This window comes from Notolabrus celidotus, chromosome 22, assembly GCF_009762535.1.
Source record: "Notolabrus celidotus isolate fNotCel1 chromosome 22, fNotCel1.pri, whole genome shotgun sequence".
NCBI lineage: Eukaryota > Metazoa > Chordata > Actinopteri > Labriformes > Labridae > Notolabrus > Notolabrus celidotus.
This window is the reverse complement of record NC_048293.1, coordinates 20,223,023-20,250,790: the sequence shown is the minus strand read 5'-3', so window position 1 is coordinate 20,250,790 and position 27,768 is coordinate 20,223,023. Positions and strand designations below refer to the sequence as shown.

The following is a 27,768-nucleotide window of genomic DNA, read 5'->3' as shown; positions in this document are numbered from 1 at the left end:
AAAAAATATTGAAATGTAGAGATTCAATATCTGCACTCACTCACACACGTCTAAAGAGAAAAGAACCCTCCGATACAGGGAACCTTACAGTCTGTGATCACGACGAACCCAGCAGCTTTGTTGTCTGTGCGGCGGCAGCCAATGGGAGGGCGGAGCAGTTGACGTCGCTACCGCGCATGTCCAGAGAGGGACACATGTGGTCTGTGTAAACCACGCACGCAGACGCAGGCAGCGCTTCAGAAATGGCGGCTGACGGTGGCAGCTCTTCGCTGCAGCTACCCTGCGTTTTCTCACCCAAATCACGACAGTACTTAGCGCTGTGTGCCCAGGATGGCAGGCTTCGCATCTGGAACACGGACAGTAAAACACTTCACCAAGAATATGTGCCTTCAGCTCATTTGAGTGCCACCTGTATCTGCATAGCCTGGGGACCATGCCGGACTGTGAAGGTACGTGAGTCTGCTTTGGAGATCCCTGCTGTTAGCTACAGCTGCTAACGAGGCCTTACTGAGCTGTGTGTGACAGAACTGAAACAACTGCACACGCTGAAACAAAACATTCTTTTCTACCATAAGTGATATAACTAAGAAAGGTGGGGACTTCCTGGTGTGTGTTAATAAGGACTCTTTCTCGTGTCTGACACAGATTTGATTAGCTTACTAGCTGCTAGTTAGCTTAAACAGCTGCGCAGGACGCACATGTTAGTCCCACATGGTACTCGGAAAACATGGAAAATGACTTATTTAGGTATTAAAAGTTGAACTAGCCATATAAAAACATTCATAAATGGCACGGTATTATGGCCATCTATGTCGAATCGTTCTCACATTTGTAGAAATGTTAATGAAGAAGTTATTAAAGTGAGCACAAGCCTAGCAAAGCTCATGAAGCGTGTGCCACCATGACACTTAGGAGAGCAAGGAGAAGTTACAAAAGTTTGACCCTCTAGTACGTGGCATTTTGTTACAAGCACATCAAAAGTGACAAAAAATCATCTATGAATCATAATGTTGCATTCTTATTTGTTGAAGTTTGTGAAATGTGTCCTAAAGTTTGTTAGATCCACACTGCCCACTTATGGCCTGTAAGATATAAAATCTGTGAAAGAAACCAGATTATTTTCCATCACCAGATAAATGTCCAGGTGTAGAAATTAAAATCAGTCACAGACAGACAGAAATACAAAATAAAAAGGTGTATATATAGTTCCACACAGTGTCCCTAACTTTGGTGTTGTTTTACATGTTTAAGTATTACATTAAATCTGTTCTGTGTTTTCAGGAGGGACCTCAGAGGAAGAAGAGGAAATCGGAGGCAGGGCAGGTGGAGGAGAAGGCCGACCTGCTGGCGATGGGCACAGCAGCAGGCACTGTTCTCATATACAGTACAACAAAGGGAGCACTGCACTGTACTCTGGTGAGTCTGACTCTGAGCTCATCCTGACCCTATGTACTACATAAGGGGTGTAACGATTCTTTTCAACATCAATTCGATTTGTGGTTGCCAATATGATTAAAGGATGATATTGGTTCATTTAGAACGATGTGATCCGAAACAGTTCAGTTACTTTTGAGCCAAAAATTCAACCAGTGTGACTGTGAAATAAAAACCTTGATACTGAACTGTCCTAGATTTGCTGCACAAGGTGCCTGGATGGTCGGCGTTGTGTGAAATCCCACGGCGCCTTAGTAGGTGGTTGGATAGATTTTTGGTGTTGCCGTGGTTCTTTACCGGACCTTTACATATCCTACAAACAGCGAGCGACTTATTGAGAACATCTCCGGCTTTGCAAAAGCCAAAGTGTTTCCACGCGCTGGACCACAATGGTGTCTTGATAATTTCTTGCTCGCAGGCTTCTTCTCTGCCATTGATGTCGATGACGTGACAGACAGGCAGCCTGAATTGAGTAATGTTTAACGTCTTTATCATTAAAAGTGCAAAACCACATCCGCATAAAGTCTGCCGGGCTATTTGTTACCTTTTAAAACAATGTTAGATAGATATAGATATATGTCATCACAGATCAATGTAGTGGAATCATAGGAATATAAATCAATCAATGAATTAGATGAATCGTTACACCCCTAGTACTACACTTATAAAAGGTTTGAGATGCCAAGAATGTAACACCTCTTACTTTAAAATTTGCTTCCCTAATGTTGGCATGTAGACAACCTTTGAAGTTGAAATGATTTTTCTCTAATAAAAAAACATGAAGGGAAATTTAAAGCCTTTCTGTTAATGCTGCTAATACCAAGCTTTTCTGTCCCTTCCAGGATGGAGGTCATAGTGGAGGAGTGAACTGTGTTCAGTGGCATCCTGAAGACAGCTTATTATACAGCGGCTCAGATGATACAAACATCATAGAGTGGGACCTGCAGACAGGCAAACCAAGAAGGTCAGTATTAACATTATTTCTAGACAAACGTAAAGGTTTTTATAAATATGTAAATGTGTGAATGAAGCTGATGCTATAAACTGACAGAAACAAAAACATAAGCTGCATTGAGTTTCTTGTTAGGCCTCGTATTTAAATTTGCTGCTGTCAGATTTATTCAGATATGATATGAAGACACAGCTGGAAATGGAGATCGGGAGACTTATATCCTGAAAAAGAGTAAAGCTGTTTACTATTTAGTCCGCCGCAGGCTGTGAAGACGTGTTCTTTGATGTTACAGAGAGAACTGAGTTTACAGAACAGTCATTTATTGTATACTTTTCTAGAAATTAACTTACTTTCCTTTGAGCAGAGTAAAAGCTCTGACTGTGAAAGAAAATTAAATGATTCTTATTTTTCAAACAGTTTTTATAGTTCGACAAAAGCAGTCTCAGGCTTAGAGCGTTTATGTACACTGCAGCTCACTTTAACTGAGGCTATGATCAGTGATGAGCAGATTACACTCTACAATGCTTCTGAATTGTCTTTTTTTAGATTGATGTATGACTTTTGTTGGAAGTAATGAATCTAATGAAGATGTTGTGCACCAATTTACAACAAATTATTAATTATCACATGGTCCTGTTAAGATAAAATGTTTTTGTTGACACAGACTCATTGACTTTTGTCTGTGTACTCCTGGCACAATGCCATATTTATTTGAGTCATGTATTTAACCTAATTAATTAATTTTGATAAAACGTTTGAGTATGATGTGGTTTGGAAATAATTGTCATTATGTAGGTTAAGTATTTTTACATTATTTAAAACAAGGTGTCATGTAGACGCCATAAATCTTTTAATAAAAACCTGTACTTAATTTGCCGCCTCCCAATAATAAAAGCCTGCCTCATATAAAAGCCTGGTACCCCTGGCAGTGAAAGCGAATAAAGGCCCAATTTAAATGGGAGGATTTACACTATGGTCTCATATTTGATCATTTTATGTCTTCTGTAGAGTTCCTCACCACATATTTATATTTTCCTCCTCTGATGTGCTTTTAGGCGTGTTTTTTTTTACAAGGTTAAGCTCTGGTCAGGGGGCCTTTTCTGCATGGCTCTTTCCAAATCTTAAACAAACTTCAGTGTTAGCGTGGACTGTTAGGTGACTTTGATATAAGCTGTGTCATACAAAGTGATTGTAAGCAGCCTTCTCTGGTGGTGTAGTGCCTAAAAGTTACTTGTCTCAGTCTGCTTATTACAGTTGGTGGCCGCCAATTAAAATATTAAATTTGTGGCACATTTATTTCTGGTCCACACAGGGTAACAACTCTTCCAGTCGCAATCTTACTCAACCTGAAGATAGATACATTGATCACAGATATCTGTATGGGATTGATTCAGTCTATCCTCTAAGAGGATGTTTAATCAGTCAATGTGTGTTTATTAGGTGTGTGTGTGTGTCTGTCTGGTCTCTGTCTTGCAATATTTTATCTTTCTTGAACCTTGGACGGGGGTAAAAGTGTGCATTTGAACCTCACAATAATAGTGTAAGCAGCAGAGGAAGTAAGAAAATCTAGTTCACATCACTTGAGTAGAAGTTGTGATAAGAAAAGTTATTTTCAGAGTCTTTAAGTCGCCTGTGAAGAACAAACATCCCCGGGTTTGTATTGTTCTGTGGGAGGCAGTGGGTGGAAATCCCTTCAGGATAAATGCAGGCTGACTTTAAGAGACGTTTTAATTAAGTCAGAATGGAGCGGCATAAATACAGAACTCATTTGTGTAGTGTCACGGGGATATCAAGTCTGATAACTCAGGATGAGTGCTTAGTTCATGACTGATAAACAACGTTTCTGCTTTTGCGCTGTTTGATACTGACGGATCCAAACAGTGCTTCATGTTTTCAGAGCACCACTCTTTACAAATAACATCTCTAAGAGGCACGTGTTATTTTCCTGCAAAGTGTTTGTACACATGATTTTAAAAACAAAATGTGGATGCAGCTGTGTGTACTTATGTGGCTATCTCCACTACAGATGGCAGGACCCCAGATTTATTCACAACCATGAAATTATACTATTATTACAGGCTCCACCATCCTGCTCACAGTATCTCTGTATCTATTATGAATACGTGTTTATTCAGCACCAGCAGAGTTATCAGCACAACATCATTCACTATGAATCCTCACTTCAGGCTCACTTAAGTCCATTTACGGTCCACAGACTGGTTCAGAGAGTGGTGAGTGTTTTGTACTCCTCCTACTGCTGTCAGGTCAGGTGCAGCAGTAAACATTATGCCGTTAAATGTAGCTGTAAAGTTCATCGCTGTCCCTTTTTAAATGGGGGGATGAAAACACGAGTCAGAAAGAACTGAGGGCACTGATACTCTTCATCCTGATCAGTGTCGATGTGAAGAAGTGGAATAAAGATGCTGAATAAATAGAAACTCCTGTACTAACAGCTGTCCTTGTGTTTGATGACTTTGACAGTAAGTGGAAGGCGGACCGGGCAGCAGTGACCAGCCTGTGTGTGAGCCCTGATGGCAAACTGCTGCTTTCAGCCGGTCAAATCATCAAGATGTGGGACTTGGACACCAAGGAGGTTTACAGGGTGAGTATCTGCTGCAGATTTAAATGTCTTCAGTATTAATCTACAATGTTAAAAATAATCAGAATAAATAAAAACCATTGAATGAGATGGTGTGTCCAAACTTTTGACTGATAGTGTATATTCATATTGGTTGATTTATTTGATCTTGGTTAAATGCTCTGGATACAAATGTGTTAACCCTAAATAAGTGGGCCATGAAATCTGTTTAGCGAACAGAAACAAAGTTTGTACAAGTCTACATGGATCTAAACTCGGCAGAACTGACCCCTCTCTGGTTCCTGCTTCTCTCTTCAGAAGTTCACAGGTCACTCCACAGCTGTGACGACCCTCTGCTTTGCCACCACGCGACCTCCGGACAGCAACGGCCTCTATTTCCTCTCTGGCGCTGCACACGACCGACTTCTCAGTGTTTGGTGAGTTCTCACTGACCAGTTAGCACTCGCTGCAGTGTCAGTTACTGTGAAGCTGCACACCATTAAAATGTCCTGCTGTCGTCTGGGAGGTTTTAAAATGCATGCTTACTTTCAATGAATTTGACGTGAAGTTGTCTCGTTACAGGCAAGTACGGGAAGACGGGAAGGACAAGAATTCAGTTGTATCTTTCACACTGACGGATGAGCCGCAACACATCGACCTCGTCACGTCTAACAGCAAGGAAGAGGTCAGAGCATACATCCATTTTTATTTTGGAAGATGAGGTTTCTTTAAAATGTATGTTTAATGTATTTATTTGGTATGATGATGTCTTGCAAACACTGTCTATGGCACATTTTATCCGTATCTAAATTTCGCTGTGTGTTTTTGTTTTAAACAGGCGGTGAGGATGGCAGTGGTGTGTAAGGATGGACAGTTGCATCTGTTTGAGCACTTTTTAAACGGGTGAGTCTTTCAAACTCTGCACTACACCTGGTGACATATTGCATTGTAAGGTAGCTGAGTGAGGCTTTGGGAACTTAACTCTTCAAGGGTCACTTCTTTGTCCACCCCTAATGGCTGTTTAGGGACACTACAGCTTCAACAAATGACAATCAGATTTTTGTACAGTCGTGTGGTATCCTATTGTTGCAGCACTAAAAACCTCACTTATTGTTAACTGTGTTCATAGTCTATCTAAACTTCCATCCCACAGGCCGTGTAAGAAGCCCTTCTCGCCCTCGTGTACGGTTCAGATGTCAGACACAAAAGACTCCCCGATGCCGATCCCGCTGCTGGCTGCCGCCCTCGGAGCTGATAAACAAACTGTGCTGCTGGCGTACGGCGCCCACTTACAGCCCGTCATGGAGAGAGTGGTGAGTGTACGAGAGACTGTTGAAGTGCATTTGGGTTACATCAGATTTACAAAACATGGCTGTCAAGGCGAGAGAGCTTTAATGATACTGGGTTTTCAACAAAAACAAAAGCTGTTATATACATTAAGAACTTATCTTATCTTTAAAAACTGAAACAAGCGGTTGTGATTTGTTTGATAAAAGCTTCTATCATGAAAGATCACCAAAGGAAAAAGCAACACATTTCAGAGTTTTTTTTGTCCCTTTCAGCCCACTGTAGTTCAGCTGTTGCAGTGTCTTCCTGCTTCCTGCTGCTGCTTTGGTGGAAAATAAAAACACATGTCACTTAAAAAAAAACAACCTCTTAGGCTGCTCTGTTGATGCTTTATTGAACTTCACTTAATGAAATGACACTTTATTGAGTTAAAAGTAATATGCACTTTGTCAAACTGAATTAACACACACTACCAGTCAAAAGTTTGGACATACCTTCTCATTCAATGGGTTTTATTTATTTTAATTATTTTCAACATTGTAGATTAATACTGAAGACATCAAAACTATGAAATAATCTGGTTTTGCCTTAATATGGAGTTAAATAGGGCTATCCATTGTGTACTAACCCTACCTCTGAACAACACAACTGATGGTCTCAAACACATTAAGAAGGCAAGTCATTCTACAAATGAACTCTTGAAAAGGCTCATGTTAATTAGAAACTATTCCAGGAGACCACTTCATGAAGCAGACTGAGAGAATACCAAGAGTGTGCAAAGGAAAAAGGGGGCTACTTTACAGAATCTAAAATATAAAACCTATTCTGATTTATTTAACACTTTTTTGTTAATTAAATAATTCCATATATGTTCTTTCATAGTTTTGATGTCTTTGAGATGTCTTTGGTATTAATCTACAGTGTTTCAAATAATTTAAAATAAATACAAACCCTTGAATGAGAAGGTGTTTCCAAACTTTTTTACCTCTAAGTGATTATACATGTCAGAGTCCAGATCATGAAGTACATTTTTTTTGCATTTATTTTGAATCCCAAATCAAGACACTGATAGGATTACATTAATATGGACTTAAAAGTGTTTTGAAATGCAAAATTGTGGGATTTCATACAATTATACGGTTAATTGGGATTAAAAGAGTTAATTATTTGACTGTTATAATTTAAACTCTTTCAGTTTTGAAGAAAACTTAAACCTTCTATATTTGATAAATTGGTTCACAGCTATTAAATAAGTCAGACATGTGTTTTTACTGTTGTGTGTTTTGAGCCTGAGGAGAATACATTTCTTTCGTGGACAGATGAATTTTAAGAACAGAAGATGCTTGCTGCTGCTGCTGTAGCTCCAGAGAAACATTAGATGGTCTTAAACATGTTGTTGAGACTTGTGATTCACCTTTCCTGCTCCGTCTCTCCTTCCATCAATGCAGGAGATCAACACAGCAGAGAGACATATCTGTCTGACCCGGGATGTTCAGACCAGCTTGTCCCTTTCCATGGAAACCACTGTTTCCAAGGTAACAATCAAGTCTTGCTTCCTATTATATGAGTCAAGAGGAGCGATGTATTCTGTTGATGTTCCTCCAAACCTGATATTTCCACTCGTTGCTCATGGAGGATTAATTTAAACCAGTCTGAAGATGAAAACCTGAAATTCTGTTTCTCATTACAGGTAAAAACACCAATTGTCAACGCCAAGAGCCGAGTGCTGGTCCCAGGGCTTCCGGGTCACCAAGCTCTGGTCAAAGGAAGCTCACAGGCGTCAGAGAAGAGGAAAAAAGACACAGACACCAAAGAGGTGGGTTCAACGCTGCACTGAGGATCACCTCCTGCTCCTGTCGCTCACTCTTGTGACTTCTCTGGCTCAAAAAAACATAATCCAAATGAAGTCAAACATTGGAAGTGTGTGATCTTGTATCCTCCAATTCCTTTTGACCTAAAACGCCTCTTTCCCTGCAGTTGTCGATAGCTGAGCGGCTCGGGGAAATCGATCTGTCCACAGTCTCTGCTGGGAAGGGAGCTCCTAAAGGCACGGCCTCTCTGCAGACGGACAACTTTGCAGTGCTGCTGGTCCAGGGCTTGGAGAGCAGCGACGCCAACATCCTTAACGTAAGCGTTTCTCTCTGGAGTTTAAAATCCCGATTAAGATGTTAACTTGTGTAACATAAAAAAAATTAGTTCCCTGAGATTCTGCTCGTTTGCTATTCAAGAAGTTAACAAGCAAATGTTCTACCAGGCAAACTTTAATTGATTCAGGCATGCAAACTCAGCTCAATTCCCCAAACATATCTCAAACCCAGTCTGAATGATTAAGTTATACTTTGCTCAATTTGAAAAAAGTTTTACCATTAGGCAAGTTGACCTGGATGTCATAAATTTTTAACTCTTTGGGGAACCTGTACGTGAAGTATTTCAGATGTCAGTATCTATTTTCTGTTCTTTTCCTCTTACAGAAAGTTTTTCAAACTCGCAAAGAGATGGTGATAAAGAAAACCGTTTCTCGGTTACCACTCCCTGCTGTATTACCTTTAGTGGAAGAGGTGAGTCAAGTTTCTGTAAAATATTAAAAACCACAAATTCCTCTGAAACATGTGGAGAGATATTTGACTTATCGAGACAGCAGAGTTCCGTGAGCTGAATGAACCTGCAGATATTCTGTCTTACATTCATATTTCTAAGAGGAGCTTTGTTCAGTGATTCAGCATTTAATCAACACTTCTTCTTCTCGTCTGTAGATCACAAAGAGGCTTCAAGGGCATCCTTTCACGTAAGTTGAGTCTCTGTTGGTTACCTCTAGGGGACCCGCTTTAGTTCAGTGTTTATATATATATATATATATATTCAACGTTACTTCTGCGGACATTGTTTGAAGCTGATTCTTCCTCCACGTCATAAAAACAATCCGTCTCATCCTGTGCATGTTCTTTCCTCCTTCAGGGCAGTTTTAATGGTACGGTGGCTCAAGGCTGTGCTCATGCATCACACATCATACCTGGCATCGGTGAGTCCACTTCAACAAATCAGCTCCCACCTCTCCTGCTGATAGAAGGCTAACTCTTTGTTGATACTGCGATAAACTCCAATAGCATCCAAATGAAGAATCCCCTTTTATCTCTCCTGTGAACTATCTGTTGTGCTGTAAAAGTTCAGTGAAGTCTACAGACTGCTCCTTTTAGAGTACATGAGAGAAGATTAGTTTATTAAGGAATAGAGGAGTGCGCTCCGTTGAGTGCTGCCTGTTTTCTGCTCCTGAGATGCTTTTACCTTCAACTGATCCATCTGTGTATCCCACAGCTGCCAGACCTGGTTACCCAGCTGGGAGTTCTGTACCACATGATCGAGAGCCGAGTGAAGATGTTCCACAAGCTCTCGAAGCTGCACGGGAAACTCTATCTCCTGATGACACAGGTAAGTGTCATTATGATCAGAAATAAGCACGATGTATCTGCCTTCTGCTGCTTTAAACGCCTGGACTGTGGTGATAGAAGCATGGATTGGGTGATAAGGTTACTGGAATCCCCTGTCCCATGATGCTGGAGTGCAATCAAAGTGCCTCTTAGCTCACTGTTTGAAACAGGAGCTTGTGCTGTGGTGAGATCTCAACTAAAGCAGGAACATTGGGTGCTTACAGAGCAAATTGCATCACAGGTTGATGTATTTCCTTCATACAGCAGTAGGGCTGGGCGATAAGTGGATAATGATAATTATTGTGAAAACATGTAATTACACCCCCAGCCACTAAAGAGGGAGGGGACGCTGGTGAGCCCTAACGGTAGTGGCCACCCAACATTAGACAGAAGAAGACGGCATTGAACAGCCATAATTATCAATATCGACCGATATGAAATATTTTATCATAACATAAATTTCAATATCGTCTATCTCTACACAGCAGGACCCATGCAGGAGAAAAATCTGAAATAAAATGCTCTGCAGCTAAACTGACCCAGAGGTTTGTCAGTGGAAGTGAAGCTTCAACCTTTTTTCTAATTCATCCCCTCTGCAAACCTTCTCTATCAGCCTCCATGAAATCACGTTGTACCCTTGATCACAAATTCATCAGTTCCCCATTAGCTCCGTCTGATGGGCCCTCAGTAAAACATTTCCTACTGGTACTTTCTTGATATTTCAAACATAATCACTGTTATCTCCATCGTTTTAAGTGCATGAAAGATTTAAGTATGATATCGAGCTACATGCTAATGCAGCAGCTTTTTTCCCGGCCCCTGAAGCAAACACAGATTTTAAAAGTGAAACTGCTTTATCAAGTCTTATTAACTGGTTTAATCACACGATAGTTTGTTTCAGAGAAGTGGACCTCTGTTGGTCATTTGGCTCTGGGAGAAAGTCTTGGGAACAATGAACAGTGAAGGGTCATTTTGAGAGCTGTGCTCCACTGCACACAGCCAGCTCTGCTGTTTTTACTGCTCTTCTGCATGCAGCAGGACGACAAATTAAAACAGTACAGATACACCATAAACAAAACAAGAATATACTTGGTGTGTTCTTGACTAATCATTCCAATAAAGAGGGGAGTTCAGTTGTTTCAGTGAACTATTACAAACATCCTGCTCACCTCCAGGCTGCTTTACAACCAAGCGGCAACCTCCGGTCTCAAAATATGAAGCCCATGCGGGAGTGTTATAAACTGCAATTCATCGAGGATCCGCTTGAGGCTGGCTGCAGCAACACCGGAAACCACATTGACACCAATTAGATGATTCTTACAGCAGAAATAAACATGTTTACAGCCTGGTTACAAAAACGGCTTCGGTCGTCATGACGTGCCTCTTCCACGGGCTCAAGGGGGTGGAAAAACAAATGGGTGCTGTGTTGGTTCGCGAGTTCAACCAGCTCCGAAACCAGCACAAGCACCAACCCAGAAATACAACCTGGTTCACATTGGTTGAAAAGAGCTATCAGTCTGTGTTTGCAACTGACATATGTTTGACTCACAAGAACAACAATCAACACGATCTCTTGCACTTTGATTGGGCGTCTTCTTGACAGCCTTCACAGGATTGATTCAAATTAAACTTAAAGCTGAACACATTTCTCAGTCTTCTGCTTCTTCGTTGTTAACCTTGAGTTTAGACTTTAGTTTTCCATCCCAGCCTCAGGCACAGCTGTCCCACAAGATCTACCGGAATACAATTTATACCTGCGACCTTGCGGGATGAAACTCTTCCTGTTTGTCAATTTCAAAATGCTCCGAATCCTTCACAGAACTACATCGCAGAGTAAAAGTGATGCATCATTCAAGCAGCAATCTGCGACATCACGCCCTCACACTCTCCCACTGATCCCACAGTGGTGTGATGTCGCTGTCCCAGTGTGTGGTCTTACATCGTGTTACAGCATCGCAGAAGCTTGAGAGGCTCAGATATGCACATACGCAGCGCTGTTCTTCCCCCCCTGCTGGCTCTATTACTGCCTCCGATGGCAGATCAGTGGTGGGACGACTTGATCCCACCATTAAGCCTCTGTGACGTTACATCAAAGTCGAGACGTTACAGGGAATAAATATCTGATATCATCTACTTATGGAAGTGGGGCTCCAGAAACAGTCAAGTCTTTGCATCATTAAAGAAGTCAGAGAGTGGACGTTAGAGGTTTTGATCCAGTTTAGCCCGCACACATGATCAGATTAAGGTTTTCATGAAAACCTGCAGCCTCGTACCGGATCAGCTGAGTGAAAAAAAAGGTTTAAACACTCAAATGTAAACCTGCAGCCAATTCGTGGCCTTCTGCTTGTTTGGAATATGTTTCAAAGGGTTTTTTTTATTTAATTCAATTCAAACATATTTATGACAAATGTTCCCCTGAGCTATCTGCAGGAGCTACATTTTCATAACATTTCTGAATTAATTTCCTCCTGCCACAGCTGATTCACTGTCTGCTGCTTTGTCTACATAAGCTGCCCACTTTACATAGTTTGCCAAATCATCAAATGAGCAACAATCTCAGCCGAGCAGTAATTCAAGTCATGCAGTTCTGCAGAACGCTTTTCTTTTAGCTCTTGTTGTGTTTTCCTTCTTTCTATCTCAGAAAAAACTGCTGAGGCTACAGTAGTTACACATTACACAAAAACACTAAATACATAAGAAAGAACAGCTCCCACAGATGCTGATTATTATTATTATCAATCTTATTATTATTAGAAGCTGAGATAATCCGTCCTTGAGCCAACTTGATATAATGATTTTAACTCACTGCAGGATTTAAAAAAGTGATCGCACAACATCTGATGACTGTTGTGAGATTTCAGAGGTAATAGCTTCTCTTAGGCGTAACTATGGTGTGACATCTTGATCCTACGTGAAGATGCACTCAACAAAAATACTTTTGCATAAAACTTAACTACACGTGAAAAACAAAATAAAACTTATATTTTGCAATTCTGTATACACTTTATTGTTATTTTATCTTTATTTTATTCTATTCTATCTTTATTTTATTTTATTCCATTTTATTTTATCTTTACTTGATTTCATTCTATTTTTATTTATTCTATTTTATTTTTATTTGATTTGATCTTTATTTTATTTCTATTGTTATTTTATTTTATTCTATTTTATTTGATCTTTATTTTATTTGTATTTTATTTGATCTTTATTTTATTCTCTCGTTTATTTTCTATTTTGATATTTATTTTATTTGTATTTATCATTTTATTCCATCTTCTTTTAATATCTTACTTCCTTACATACTGTTTGTGCGAGCTCTGATCTATTTCTGATTCTGGTCTCCTCAAATCCATACTGTATCTGTAATCCTCTTCTCTCCTTCTACCACTAGGTGGCGACAAGTGACAGCAGCAACACAGTTCAAGGTGTTGACCACACAGCTAAGCTGGTGTATGAGGAGGGTGAGTGTTTTTTCTTAATTGTCTCTCTTTATCCTCTCTCTGAGTAATCCTCTGTTTCTCAGCTTTTACCTTTACTGTCAAACTTTTTTATTTTTTTATCACACCATCATGCGGTCTGTGTCCTAGTGATGAGTCAGCAGCTGACAGAAACAACATCATGACCCTGTTTAAGCTTCTTAATATCAGACCCATGACTGACTGGATACCTGCAGCAGTGCAACACCTCCCTCCATGTTATTGTGTAAAAAGTGTCTGACTGACGGTTCCCTCCATCACTGACTGACAGTTATTACCTTGTCAATTCACCTGAACTCATTAGCGACTCTTCACGAAAACTGCATTGAACCGGCTCAGATTTACGGATGCACTGTTGCCCGACAAGCAGCCACTCTTGCTGATGCACCGCACGCAAACATGACTCCTGTTGCCTGGCAACCAGACCAGCAGTGTTCAGATCCTCCCCTTTGAGCGGAACAACAAGGCCCCGCTCTGTTCGCTCTCATTTCTCATTACCGTACTGTATAAAACGCTTTATTGAACCGCGTAGAAAATTGGCTTTCATGAAATAATTAAGCCGCGCTTTGAGTTCCAATACCCGTCAGTGAAGCGGCACGCAAAGGTTCATTAAAAGAAAAGTTCATAAAGACAGCTGATTAACGGGAGGTTGTTCCAGTCCAGTGAGGCTGCTGCTGTACAACGGGCTCCGACATGTGACAGGAAGCTCCAGACTTGTCACAGAATCCTAGTCTGATGATTTTGTGAGACTGGGCATGATTTATTGATCTTCAAGTTGCACACATAGATTCTGTCCTGTAATAGTTCTGGTGTTCCCTGCATGAGGAGCATTTATCCCTCTCTAATTAAACTCTCACACCATGTGACAGTGTAATTACAGTAGCTGTTAAAATGTCTGTAGATCTATATTAAGGCCTATATGTATGTAAAGCAGCAGATCAGTGTGGAAGCTTTAAGTTATAGCCTCCACATCTGACTTTCATGAGTTACGTTAATGCACACTGGATTATTATCCCTGTACGCCGTGAAACCGCTCTGCCTTTCAGACTTTAATGTCGACACATCTCGGGCAGTATCTGGAACAAACTCAGACTGTTGAGCTCTGGACTTAAAGAAAAGATCAATCTTTGTGTAATACACATTTTCCATTTTTCTTAAAGCCTCTGGAAACCTAAATGTAATATTTAAAATTCATATAGAATATCAAAATGTGATGTGTAATCAAGTTTCAACAAAAATCTGAGTGAAAACAAACATCCACAACTACGAAAAGCTTATTTTCCAGTTCAGAGAATTTCTCAGGACGTTGTGGGCGTGGCCTAATTCTTTGATTGACAGGTCGAGAGAGTTCACAGCCTGCATTCAGCTGAAAGTCTCAGTGTTTGTGGAGTTTACACATTTGATGAAACAGAGGGAGTTTCTGGGAATGCAAACTAGTTTAGTTTTTTAAAAAAAGATTTCAAAATATCCTCATCAGATATTTAATGATTGTCTAAAGACGTTTATGAGGGATGCATCCGGCTGAAAGTCGGCAGTTAGAAGGGTCGCTATTTAAACCAAAACACCATACGATCTCTGCCACGGCTTTTTGAGTTAAAAAGGATTTTAAAGCCGTGTTGAAACGCCTTTGCTACTAGAGGTGTGAAAAAATATTGATTGGGCAATATATCGCAATACTTTGACCTCCAATATAATATTGATATTTCAACTCTTGATATCGATTTTTTTGTAAAAAATAGAAATTCATATTTTAGCCGAGTTGGAACCAAAATACGACTTCAGTACTTCAAAAACAATAAAATGGAAAAGTTGTTTTCAATCAAATAGTTTTGTCTTAATTTGTCCTTTCAATTTGAGTAATATTGTGTGATTAACATATCCACCATCTTTATTTTTTCCTTAGTTAACTGTGTAGAATATCACAATATATCACAATATCGTGATACTATCGTATCGTGACCTAAGTATCATGATGCGTATCGTATCATGAGGTTTTTGCCAATACTCACCCCTATTTGCTACTCGCGCTCATCTCCTCTCACGTGTTGATTCAGTGAATCCATCTGTGATGAAATATAGCACCATCTAAAACAGCGCCAGCTTAGTCTCTTCATGCTAACAGGCTAACTGTTGTGTTGCTCATAATGATACCTGCCTGTCAATCTGCTTCTATGGTGTCATCTGTGATGAATGGCATTCCTCTTTGTTTTACTGCCCTCTACTGGTCTGGAGGTGTAGTGCATTTACCTTTTTCTCCATATGTCACTGGCCTGATTTGCCGGGACTTCAGCCCGCGGTCTTAACGCAGTCAACAATGGGGGCACAGGAACCTTTTAGTTCCGGGTAAAGTAGTTCTGGAGCTAAAAGACCCCAGAACTCTTGGTTGAAATGCATCGTGTTTCACTTTTAGTGTGTCACAGTTTTTCTATTCTTCATAACAACCTTTGCCACTTTTTCCGGTTGTGTTTTTAAGCGTAATTACTGCTGTGACAGACAATAGTAGAACTCTCTAATATCTGTAACCAAAGTCTAGAGGCGACAGTGTCTGCAGCAGACGGCCTGACTGACCTAATAGGACACATAGCCTCAGGAAGTCAGACATTCCTCCCTCCTGCTCCACACTAAGGATTGTTGTCATGACCAAAAAGCACATCAATGTGCTGAAACACAAATATGTCCGTGCTGTGAAGTGTGTGAACATGTGAGAGCGTGGAGGGCTGTCGTTTCTTTTGTGGTTTTGCAGGATTAGCTAACGTGTTTGTTTTCCTTTGCTTGCCTTTTCCAGAATCATCAGATGAAGAAGAAGCCTCTGGTGATGAAGGTCTTCCAGATGATGACTCTGAAGTAAGTGAGATCAAACTAAATGGTTACACAGCCTCTCATCACAGAGACATGTGTAGGATCTGATACTTTGCTTGAATTTCCGTTTGAGGTGTTTACTAAGATTTTTATTTTTACCAGAACTGGGAAGAGGATGAGGCGAAGGAAGAGAACATGGAAGAAGAAGAGGAGCTAGCAGAGGATGAGGAAGAAGAAGATGATCCAGACAGTAGAAAAGATTCCAAAGCGAATGGAGAGGAAGACATGGATCACGAAAATGAGAGCGAAGAAGAATGAAAACAAACGAGGAGAAAAACCAACTATAGAAAAAATGGACCTGAAAGAGTTATATACTTTCATTTTATTTTCATGCTTTTGATTTTATTACCAGAACAAAGTTTGGTTTTACAAAAAAAATCAAGGGACACATGTTGAAGAAGGCAGCGGCGCCCCCCCTGCCTCGCCACAACGCATTGCAGCCACAGTGTTGTTGATGTCATGCCGTCTCTCCCCCCGTCTGAGGAACAGATGTAACATTTCGGGAAGTGAGGCAAAGAAATCAGCAAAGAGAAACTGATTGAGTTAAAGTCTGCGTCCCAGCTCCACAGCCTGACGAGTTTGTGTTTAAAATGACAGAAAAGGTCATTTTGTGGCGCTCTAGTTTGCTCACATCGCAGTCTGCATTCCAAAATTTTATACCATAGAAGTAGTATTGAGTATATTGTATGACCATCTTAACCGTAGGTGACGCAGCACTCTCTGTGATTGATTCATGATAACCTAACTCTTAAGGCCACCTGGAGCCCGCAAACGCAAACACAGAGCAGGCGTGGAGCTGGGAACAAGCCCCCTCAGATCCCTCAGATCAGATGTTTGTTGTACAGAGAACCGCTCAATCAAGAGAAGGGGGACGCGTCCAGCAGACCTCCATCTTGTCCCTCACAATGTAAATCTCTATGTACAGTGAAGTGTTTGTATGAGCTCTTCCCTCTACAGCTTTCTCCCAGAAATCCTTGGGATTAAATGAACTCTTGTAAAGTCTCTGAATGCTGTTTTTTTTTTTTTTTTTTTTTATCATTTCCTGATTTGTCTCCCTTTTTGTTTTAACTTTATCCTTTCTGTGTGTTTACTTTCCGGGCATGCCCTGATGTCCACTGCTTGAACCCATAGTCACAGGGGCGACTGAGAAAAGACAATGTGAACTTTGCTGAAATAGGTGAATAAATGGGTTTTCAAAATGGTTTAATGTGTGTGGTGGGGGGAGGTAAAGTCCTTGCTGATGGGCAGTGTGACACTGTGTCATAGGGCTCCTGTAATCAGCAAGTGAAACATAATATTGTTCTTATTGCTCATGCACAGCTGAATGGGGGATCTGGATCAAGTCTGGCATGGTTTATGTTAGCAAATGAGGTATTCAGTGTTGCCAACTCCTCAGTGAGGAAAGTAGTCATTGGCTGTCCTAAAAGTTGCTCAATTATGTCATTTAATTTGCATATTTTGAATTGAAATGGATGCTGTAGGAGACAAAAAGAGGTTAAACACCCTAAATATGTTTATAACTACACTTAGGAGCCTACAAAAAATCAAAGTAAAACATTACATTATTCAACCATAACATTTTCAAGATATTTTTTGTATACAATCTACATTAACTATCTAAATGGACCAAACAGAGACAATAGGTGGGATTAGCCAGGGATGTCTTCGTACATGCGTGATACATTTGCAGTCTGGATACTGAGGGATGAACGCCTCCTGCTCTGAATGCAGCTAGGAGGGACTCCCAGCAGCATCCACTGCTCGTTGAGTAAAGTAAGAAAGATGCATGCTTTCACGTCAGTCTCTAAAAGTCTCCATTTAACACCAGAAAAAGTCACTGGATTTGTTGCTAGTAAATGTAAATGTACTTATATAGTGGTTTTCTAGTCTTTCTGACCACTTAAAGCACTTTTACACTACTCGTCACATTCACCCATTCACACACTGATGGTAGTGGCTCATCTCATTTGTTCACACGTCTGAACAACAGAGGGGGCAATTCGGGGTTCAGTGTCTTGCTCAAGGACACTTCGGCATGTGACTGCCGGAGTTGGGATCGAACTGCCAACCTTCCGATTGATAGATGACCGACTCTACCCACTGAGCCACAGCTGCCCCGTCTAGTCACTAGAGGGGTCTGAAAACTCAAGTTGGCAACACTGGAGGTATTGCATATAGTGATGGTTCTTTAAATTCAAATGACGAACTTAATGTACACATCAGCAGAGAAAAATAGCTCCCATTGACTCATCTAGTAAATTATGTAAATGCAAAAGATGTAAGTATATATCAAATATTGCCTCTTACTAGCACAACCAAGCGCAGTGGCTTGTTGTAACCACAATTTTAATCCCATTTCTGGCAAAATCTCTTCTCAATGTGATTGCAATGGTGTAAGATGGATAGCGGCCTTTAAAGAATAAATGACCAAAACAAGAGAGGCTCTTTGTATGACACGAATACTAGGGGTGGGCAATGATTTTTCCAATGTTCCAATATTCGTTCACTTTGTAAAAATATATTTTCTCATTTTAAAAGTACAATTTTTCATCGTTTTTACCAGTGCCTGGTTGTAATACGGTATTCCCGCCAGACGGTGGCTATATAGCATCTTAAAGCTGTTTGCTAACCACATTTGGAAACAGAAGAAGAATGCTAACTGCATTAAATAGCAAAAGAAGAAGAAAACATTAGCTACAGTTGCAGCGATGTTCTCTGTTTCTGAATTTCACTACTACACTCGTATTTCCAGAGACTGAGCATGACTGTAAAATGTAAACACACACGCCACGCCGCTGCGTCACAGAAACGCAGATTATCGGAATAATTGTCAAATAGATGCCAATGATTATCGATCAGTATATTTGCTTGAATTGCCCAACCCTAATAAATACTACCCCAGAACTAAGTTTAGACCCAGGTCCCTGCTGTCGGAATGCATAGTTCCTCAAAAGGTCCAAAGTTCCTGCAGTGGAAAAGCACCTTTGGATCCTAAACATCATTAATATCTTAACGTTAAACACATCAGAATCAGAATCAGCTTTATTGTCCAGGTATGCTTGAACACACAAGGAATTTGACTTAGGTAAACTGTGCTCTATTTGTACAAGGCACAAGAATAAGACATACAAATAAAAATAAAATACAAATAATAATAACATCAGCTATAAATACAAAAGAATAACAAATAGGCATGACTAATATGTACAGGCTAAAATAATATGTTAATAGCGCAGTGGTGAGTAGCAGAGGTAGTCTTTACATTAAAAAAATAGAATTCTGCTTGGAGAATTGTTGCATTGTATATCTACATGTATATTTACAGAGAGTATTTATCTGACAGGTATGACAATGTTATGGTTTAGTGTTCATCAGAGTGACAGCCTGGGGGAAGAAACTGTTCTTATGGCGGGTTGTTTTGGCGCACAGTGATCTGTAGCGCCTGCCAGAGGGGAGGAGTTTGAAGAATTTGTGTCCAGGGTGTGAGGGGTCAGCGGTGATGCTACCTGCCCGTTTCCTGGCCCGGGACCGGTACAAGTCCTGGATGGGGGGCAGGTCGACACCAATGATTTTTTTCTGCAGTCCTTATAGTCCGTTGCAGTCACATCTTTAAGTCTCTACTCTTGTAAACTTTTTGGAACTGTCTCCCACTCAATCACTGACTCTGGGTGCGTGGTGCTGGAAAGCTTTGAAAAATTGGTTTCCCACTGGGAAAATTTACACACCAGTCAGAGCAAACGCTCCAAAAGCCAGAGAAAATATTGGTACACAACTTGCCAGTTTGATGGACTTCATGCTGCATTAAACCAAATCATGGCAGATGAAATTAAATGTACCACTTGCCCATTTCTCCTGCTTCCAACACATCAACTTCGAGGACAAAATCTTCACTCGCTGCCAAGCATATCCCACCGACTGACGGGTGATGTAAAGAGATAATCAGTGTTTTTACTTCACCTGCCGCTGGTCATAATGCTCGGGCTGATGGGTGTGCGGTCTTTGTAGAGTCCCTTTTGAAGACTTAGGGGCACCTTCACACTGAAGTATAAAAACCGCTGAGTGCACACTCACTTTGTGATGTTGACACAAAAGCGGATATATCAAAGCTTTTTAATCACTTGAATAAGGGTAATAGAGGACTTCCTTTCAGAGAAATAAAACCAAAAAAAAATACTGGTTCTAAGAAAACTAAATATGGAAGGCAGTTTTATTTCACAGCATTACAGATGCTACAAGCTTTCAAGACAGGAAACATTTTGACACTTTCTAGCCGGAGAAGCAACTCTAATTGCTGCACTCCATTGTATCTCGTAGTCTGCGCAGAGGCATTATTAGTGTTATTAGTCCACCAGTCAGAACGGGGGAAAGTCCATTATAGGCTGAAGTGTTGACAGTAACACCCACCAGCACATACAGGGGATTTATAGGAAATGAAAAAGGATGTAACATACGTCCTAAAACTATTTTTGGTCTTCATTGCTGCACAGGTGTGTGTGTGTGTGTGTGTGTGTGTGTGTGTGTGTGTGTGTGTGTGTGTGAAGACATACTGTATAGTGAACAAAACAGGGAAGCGTTTGAAGGGGACTTAAAAGACAGAGGAAGATAAATACTACAAAGGGTGCCCCCAGGAATCATCCTTTCGTGGTTGTTGATATTGTTGGCTTTGTTTTTATGGTTTTGCTCCACAATTTCCCCCTCATTATTTCTTGTGAGTGTACCAGCCTGACAGTGATCATATAAAATACCAGGATCTAATTTGGAAAATGGAGAGTATTTATGACAAGGCGATGAGGAGGCTCTTGAGTGCTGCAGCATCACTCTGTGATTTAGGCAGACGGGACAGATGGGATGCTCTGAACGTCCTGCAAAGAGCCTCTCTTGTCTTGGTCCTTTTATACTTTGAAGGCCGCTCTCCATCTTACATTCACCTGGTGATCTTTGTTCGTCTCTAAACGAGCATGGCCTGCATACCAAACATTGCATGTCATATATGCATCTAGAAGACTAAAGAGTCTTTGTTTTGTGAGTAGCAAATCTCACTAGCAGCACTTTCCACTGTAGCTCACATCCAGGCCTTGCTGCACCCTCGCTGATCAGAGTAGCAGCTGAGTGAGAGTCGGCCATGATGGAGCTGATGGAGCATGAGTTCTGGCTCCCTGGTGGGGCTCAGCAGCTGTGAGAAGATGAAGAAGTTTTTCCAGATAATGATGAGCCCCTCACTTCTGACAAACAGCATCGGCTACCGCAGAGCACAGAGACGGGTCAGCAGCTGAGCCGGGCATTCTGCAGTACATCGGGCATTTTTCAACAAATTCTGTGTCATAAAAGAAGATCTATGTACTAAAGTAACCATGGTAACTCCCCCCCTCCGGTCTGGCCAGGTCCAGAGAAGAGATTCATGAAACCGGATAACTGGTTAAACCACAATCAGCTCAGTAAGTCAGACATGTTTGGTGGGAATGTGGTGTCTTTTGTGCACATCACACACGCAGCCATTATTCTGCTGACCAAACTTTGATATTGTGATTAAACAAATCGATGTTAAGTGTTTTAAAGAGTCAGGGAGGGATGTTAGAGTGAGACAATGATTCTGCTTTGCATTGCACTTTGTAAACCTTTGTTTATAAAGGTGCTATATAAATAAAGTTATTATATTGCATGAGTGTGATATTGATTGCAGGGTGTTTTGTAACTCATCATTCAGAGACCATTTGAAATGAATATCTTCTTTTGCATTCTCCTCTGAGTCTGATTCTGAAGAATCAAACACAACAGACTGTCACATGTTCCATTGTTGTATTGAAGCAGATTTCGAGCCAATTAGTCGAGCTTCGCCCCCACAGTCCTCAGAAACCATTTAAAATGAAACACATCCTGTGTTCTGAGTTCCTCTTTGGATGCTTAATGAAATTCTAATTTTGGATCTCACGTGTGCATTTACTTTCCCGGCTAAATTTCCAAAGGCTGTTAAGTAGATTGATGTTAGTGTGACCTCAGTTCCCATGGAAACGTGTCTCTCCAGACTGACCTGTTCCTGTCGGAGTTACAGTCAGCCTGATGGACTGAAACGAAGTTTCCTCCCAACTTCCTCCCTCACAGCTCAGTCTTCATCACTCAGCTGTGAACATGAGTCAGTGTGCTGCGCTCATTATGAGCTTTAAGTCTGAGCTCTGTCTCAGCTTTAGTCCAATTCATCCACACAGTGTTTTGGTTTCCTTTAATTTGATCAAAATTTAAACTCATCATCAGTTTTGACACATGTCTCTCTCTCTCTCTCTCTCTCTCTCTCTCACTCTCTCTCTCTCTCTCTCTCTCTCTCTCTCTCTCTCTCTCTCTCTCTCTCTCTCTCTCTCTTTCTGTACAGGTCTCTCAAAAAACAAACAGGCAGCAATTAAACAGGTTTTTGTCTCTACATGGAGCCTCTTCTGTCACACTTCTAGACAGCATTAATAGGAACATTAAATATATTATTTAATGTGGAAATAGAGATCAATGTTTTTACTGACAGGGTGTAAGGTCAGCCTTACCCAGGAACGTTACACCTGGTGTCAACCAAGTCTCCAAGAGCCTTGCCTCGATCCTGGAAACCAAGCCACCAACTTCTTATCACCAGCAGCACTTAACCCCCTGCAAACCACTTTCATCTGTGAAGGGGTGAAAGTATCCAGGAGCACACCACTGGAGCGTGACCAACTTCGAGTAGCCTGCGACTGGAAGATGCCAGTGGATGTTTGCCGACAACGTCTCTACGACAAATCACTACGCTCAGACCCGACATAGTACTCTGGTCCCCTTCACTGAAGAAGGTCTTCATCTGGAACTCACTTTACCCTAGGAGAACTCAGTGGACGAAGCATATGAGCGAAAACATCTAAGCTATGCTGACCTAGCTGCTGAAGCACAACGTTGTGGCTGGAACACTGAAGTCCACCGAGTGGAAGTGGGTTGCGGAGAGTTCGTGGCAGTATCTACCACCAAACTGCTAAAGAACCTGGGAATCAGAGGTCAAAGTCTGCGCCAAACCATTGAAACCATGTCAGAGGAAGCAGAGAAAAGCAGCCAGTGGTTATGGATGAAGAGGAAAGCTTCCTGCTGGGGCTTGATCACCCCCAGAGGGCCTACCTCAGGTGAGGGTGTATAGTTGAAAACGACCAAAACACTCAATGACCCTGAGGTATACTGATGATGTGTCCCAAGCCAGTTCGACCGTACTCTCTTGGTAGGTGCCAGCACTTAGAGGAGGGTTTACATCTCGTCCTGTGTTTTTGAGTACTGTATAGAACATATGATTCAAGAAATGTGATCCAAAGTGCTGAACACAACATGATAATAAGAGTACGATGTGAAAAAGTAGATGCAGTTGGTAATCAATGCAATAAACATATACATACAAATAATTAGATTAAGTAAAAACTACAGTACAGATCATTTTAAAGTAAATTAATCCGTTCCTAAAGTTTAAATTTGAAGTTAAAAACCTCCTCTACCAAGAAACGTCCTTTCTTATTAAACTCTAAAGTGAAAAGAGAAGTTTTAGCTTCCTTTTTTAAAGTACTGAGCAGGCTGGTCTCTCTGATGTCCACAGGAGGGGTGTTTCATAGCTTTGGGGCTTTATTGACAAAAGCTGAACCTTGATTTTGTTCAGGCTGATGCTGGGATCCTCCAATAACCCAGCAAGAGAGAGGAGATTGGAGTGTTCCTGAAGCAAAAGTGTTCACAAATGACTGAGCCGGGATCCAGTCTTATATGTTTAAGCTGATCATTGTTGTGTTGCATACTGTGCATCTGGTATACTCAGCTACAGCACTGAGAGATGTTATATTTTCAGATAGGCAAGGCAAGTTTATTTATAAGGCACCATTCATACAAGAGCGATTCTTTCTTGCTTTACAGAGAACAAAACAAAGACCAGAACAATAACAATCCACAAAAACACACAGCAAACATTAAAATTGTATATGCGGCCAGTTATGTTTGATCTACTCTCTCTCTCTCTCCCTCTCTCTCTCTCTCTCTCTCTCTCTATCTCTCTATCTCTCTCTCTCTCTCTCTCTCTCTCTCTCTCTCTCTCTCTCTCTCTCTCTCTCTCTCTCTCTCTCTCTCTCTGTACTTATGTAACTTAACGTACATAGTAAATAATGTTGGGTCTTATTTAATTAAGTTAGGAGGGATTATTCCAAACAGCCCCCTTCACTGCTCTGAAGTCCATAACTTGCAGTCTACTGTCCCACCGGACACAGAATCACAACTGATCTGGTCTTAACTGGAATGAACCTTTAATCATTCGATTCATCTCAGAACTTCTTCCCAAGGATTCAGACTCACACATTGAATCTTTTCTGTGTTAAGTCGCAGCCCGATGATTGGCTCAGACCTCTTGACACCCCCGCAGGGTGCCTGAATGTCCAACATCTAATTGTAGATCCAATACCAGAAAATATCAAATTCAAAATATGACATTAAACAAACATAAGCATGAAAACACAACATATTTTAAAGATATTACAACGTATTGTATGTTAACAAATGGAATGTAGGTTGAACTATGAAACTAAGTTGTCAAATCTATCCTCAAAGATGGTTTCTGTCATCATAATTATTAGTTCTTATTATGCTGATTCATGCATGAGTTTTAATTCCTAAGAAGTTTACATCTACTCTGTTGTTTTAAGCTTGAAAAAGGGGTGCGATGTGAGACAGCTGTATTGACAATTCAGCTCTTGCTGCTGAGCTGTGCAGCAGATTATCAGAGGAGAGGAGGAACAGTGAGAGAAAATGCAACTAACACTGACACAAGAGTTAGTTAATTCAGGGGTTCCCAAACTTTTCAGCCTGAGAGCCCTAAAATATAGTTGCCAAAGATTTGCGACCCCAACTGTCCCTCCAAGTGATTAAATGCTGCTTCATACTTCATTTAGCTGAAAATTAACCTATACCTACATTCGCATGTGGCTGTGTTTCCTCTGCTGCCCTAACCTGAACCTCTGAAGTCATCTGGCAACAAAGAAAGGCATAAGCTAATTAAATGTTTCATTTGAAGGTTTTATTTCAAGTTTAGCTTCTATTTTGTTGATTTATTTTACAATAATGACTTAAATAAGCAATATTTGGATTACTTTGAGAAAAAAATATTCTGGAAGACATACTGTGACCCCCCATTAGTGTCTCGCGACCCCCAAGGGGTCCCAACCCACATTTTGGGAATCCCTGAGTTAATAGACTGTGTTTATATATGGCCTTCTCTAGTCTTTCAACCTCTCAAAGAGCTTTTACATTACATGTCACATTCATCCATTCCAAACATTCACACATCGATGGCACAAACTGTGGGCTGCTTGGCGTTAAGTGTCTTGCCTAAGGACAGCAGGATCTGGGATTGAACCCTCAACCTTCCTATTTGGAGACTACCTACTCCACCCCTGAGCTACAGCCGCTCTGAGCGAGTGAGCTTTCATTAAATGTGACCACTCCAAACCTACTCAAGAATCTGTTACACTGCCGACTGTACTGACCTGCAGGATCTTTGCCATTTGATCGGTGAGTTAAATGTGTGTTTTGGTTTGTAGAAAGGGCCAGATGTCAATGGATCCACCAGCTGAACCGTACTGCGCAGACTCTCGCTCCAAATGTGCGCGATGTCAAGACCAATCGTAGGAGTATTTGGCATCACTATTGTACAAAGGAGAGGAGGTGGAGATGCGTTAGAGCCCACAAAGCTATCATTACAAACACAGTGTTGCATCAACCTGAGCAAATAGTCCAAGCACACTGCCGGCCCATGACTCACTGCCAAAACCTCTCCTCTGCTTTGTTCATTGAAGTGGATTTGCTTTATTTTCTGTCTCCTTCGTTTGAACGTTTGCTGTGGGCTGGGTTGTTAGTTTTTATGACTTTGAGTCTTTGTGATCCGTGCCAGTTTAGTTTTAAATTGGTTAAAATCCTGGATCTGTTTGCTCAGCCTCTGCAAAGCACTAACCCTCGCTTTCCTCAGCTTTATTTAAGAACAGCTCTCTGGTCAGCTCCAACCAGATCCCCCCCTGGGTCCTGCAGGAAAACTCTTGAACAACTGTGTTCCAGCCTGCAATGACACAGTGTTGTATATGTTGACATTAAGTTCATGTTACTGCACATCGCCCTGGGACACACATTGTCAGATTTACAGGCTTGTAGCTACATTCAGTTTGACCTTGGATCTGCCCTGAGGGTGTCTCAGATGAGGGAGAGCTGTCAAGGCTATTGATTAAAAACTCCCAAGGGAGGCATCCTCCTGTCATGCTTCTGTCACCATATCCTGGCCTGTAAGACTGTAAATAACGGAGAGAGGAGATGTTCACTCGTTAATGGAGCTCATGGATGAACTGAGTTTAGACGGGTTCAGCTGAGGGTAGAGGAAACCATGTGTCTTTCCAAATGAATGGTGATGACTGGTTACTCAGAGCCTCCACTGTTGGTGGCTAACCATTCATGAACTGTTATATAAAGAGTCAGTGTTCCATTAAAGTTATAATTGTGTAAATGAACACCAGACTTTTGCACACTGAATAATGCATGAATAATGTAGGGCATGCATAATTCAGAGCACAGCTACAATGGTTCAAACTTTTTAACAGTACAACATTTTAAAGCCGATAAACACACAGACGGGCCATGTAGTGTCACCACAGCTTCTCTCGCTGTCACAGTTTAAAGTCGCCCTGAAAACCGCTCTGGAAACTTTTAGCGGCGCTGTGCGAGCTGACCTCGAGTCAGGGCTCTTGACATGATGCTGATTTTATGCAGAAAGTCCATGTAATCACAGATCCACCTACCGCAGTGCACCTGGATGAGTTCCATCCGCCAACGTTTGTACAAGGCAACATCAGAGAGGTTAGTCAAACACTCTGACTGATGCACTGCATGCAGATAGAGAGTTCCAAAATATTGAGTACGACTGTATTATATTCAACAAATCTCAGAATAGGATGAAAGGTTTGCGAATAATACAGAGAGATTTATCCAATTTTGAAGATTTGAATATGTTGTGTAATCTAATCTTAACGGAGTTATCATAACTTCAATTAATCAATCAATCAATCAATCAATCAATCAATCAATCAATCAATCAATCAACCAGTCTTTATTTGTATAGCGCCAAATCCCAACAAACATTACCTCAAGATGCTTTTACAAACAGAGCAGGTCTAGACCACTCTATATCAAATTATGAAAAGAGACCCAACACCAAGACAGGATAAGACTCAGTCTAACCCCACCATGAGCATTGCACCTCGCAGTATTTAGCTAGTTACAGGGGCAAGGAAAAACTTCCTTTAACAGGCAGAAACCTCGAGCAGAACCAGACTCATGTTAGACAGCCATCTGCCTCAAGCGAATTGGGTCTGGAAAGAGGGATAGAGGAGAATAAGAGAGAGAGGGAGCGGTGATAGTGATGAGACATGCAGTAGAAGCTGTTGCCGCTGGAGTCCAGCACGTCCGTATCAGCTGGAGTCTGGAACGTCCACAGCAGGAGGACGTCTACGGCAGCTCAGAGGAACCTACGAGACAAGGGAGCTCAGGGACTCCAGAAAGGTCTATGGTTAGTAACTTTAACGGGACAGGTAGAGTTAAAGTAAGTGATGAGGGGGTTTGGGGGAAGGGGGTGAGATAGGATGCCAGTGTGTCAGTGCGCCAGTTCCCCCAGCAGTCTAAGCCTATAGCAGCATAACTAAAAGCTGCTCCAAGCCTGAGCCAGCTCTAACTATAAGCTTTATCTGAAAG

The 27,768-nt window shown here is 41.2% G+C and overlaps 1 protein-coding gene across 1 annotated transcript; it reads left to right on the top strand.

Moving 5' to 3' along the window:
• The first annotated feature begins 181 nt into the window (after positions 1-181).
• On the top strand, positions 182-17,213 carry wdr43 (WD repeat domain 43). Its single transcript, XM_034674750.1, has 18 exons — positions 182-449; positions 1,282-1,416; positions 2,277-2,398; positions 4,868-4,988; positions 5,283-5,401; positions 5,547-5,649; positions 5,803-5,867; positions 6,118-6,277; positions 7,700-7,786; positions 7,942-8,067; positions 8,229-8,378; positions 8,723-8,809; positions 9,005-9,036; positions 9,207-9,270; positions 9,564-9,677; positions 13,068-13,137; positions 15,938-15,996; positions 16,114-17,213. Exons 1-18 carry the CDS (start codon positions 243-245, stop codon positions 16,267-16,269), a joined length of 1,977 nt encoding a protein of 658 aa, XP_034530641.1. The 5' UTR covers positions 182-242; the 3' UTR covers positions 16,270-17,213.
• Positions 17,214-27,768: the final 10,555 nt, after the last annotated feature.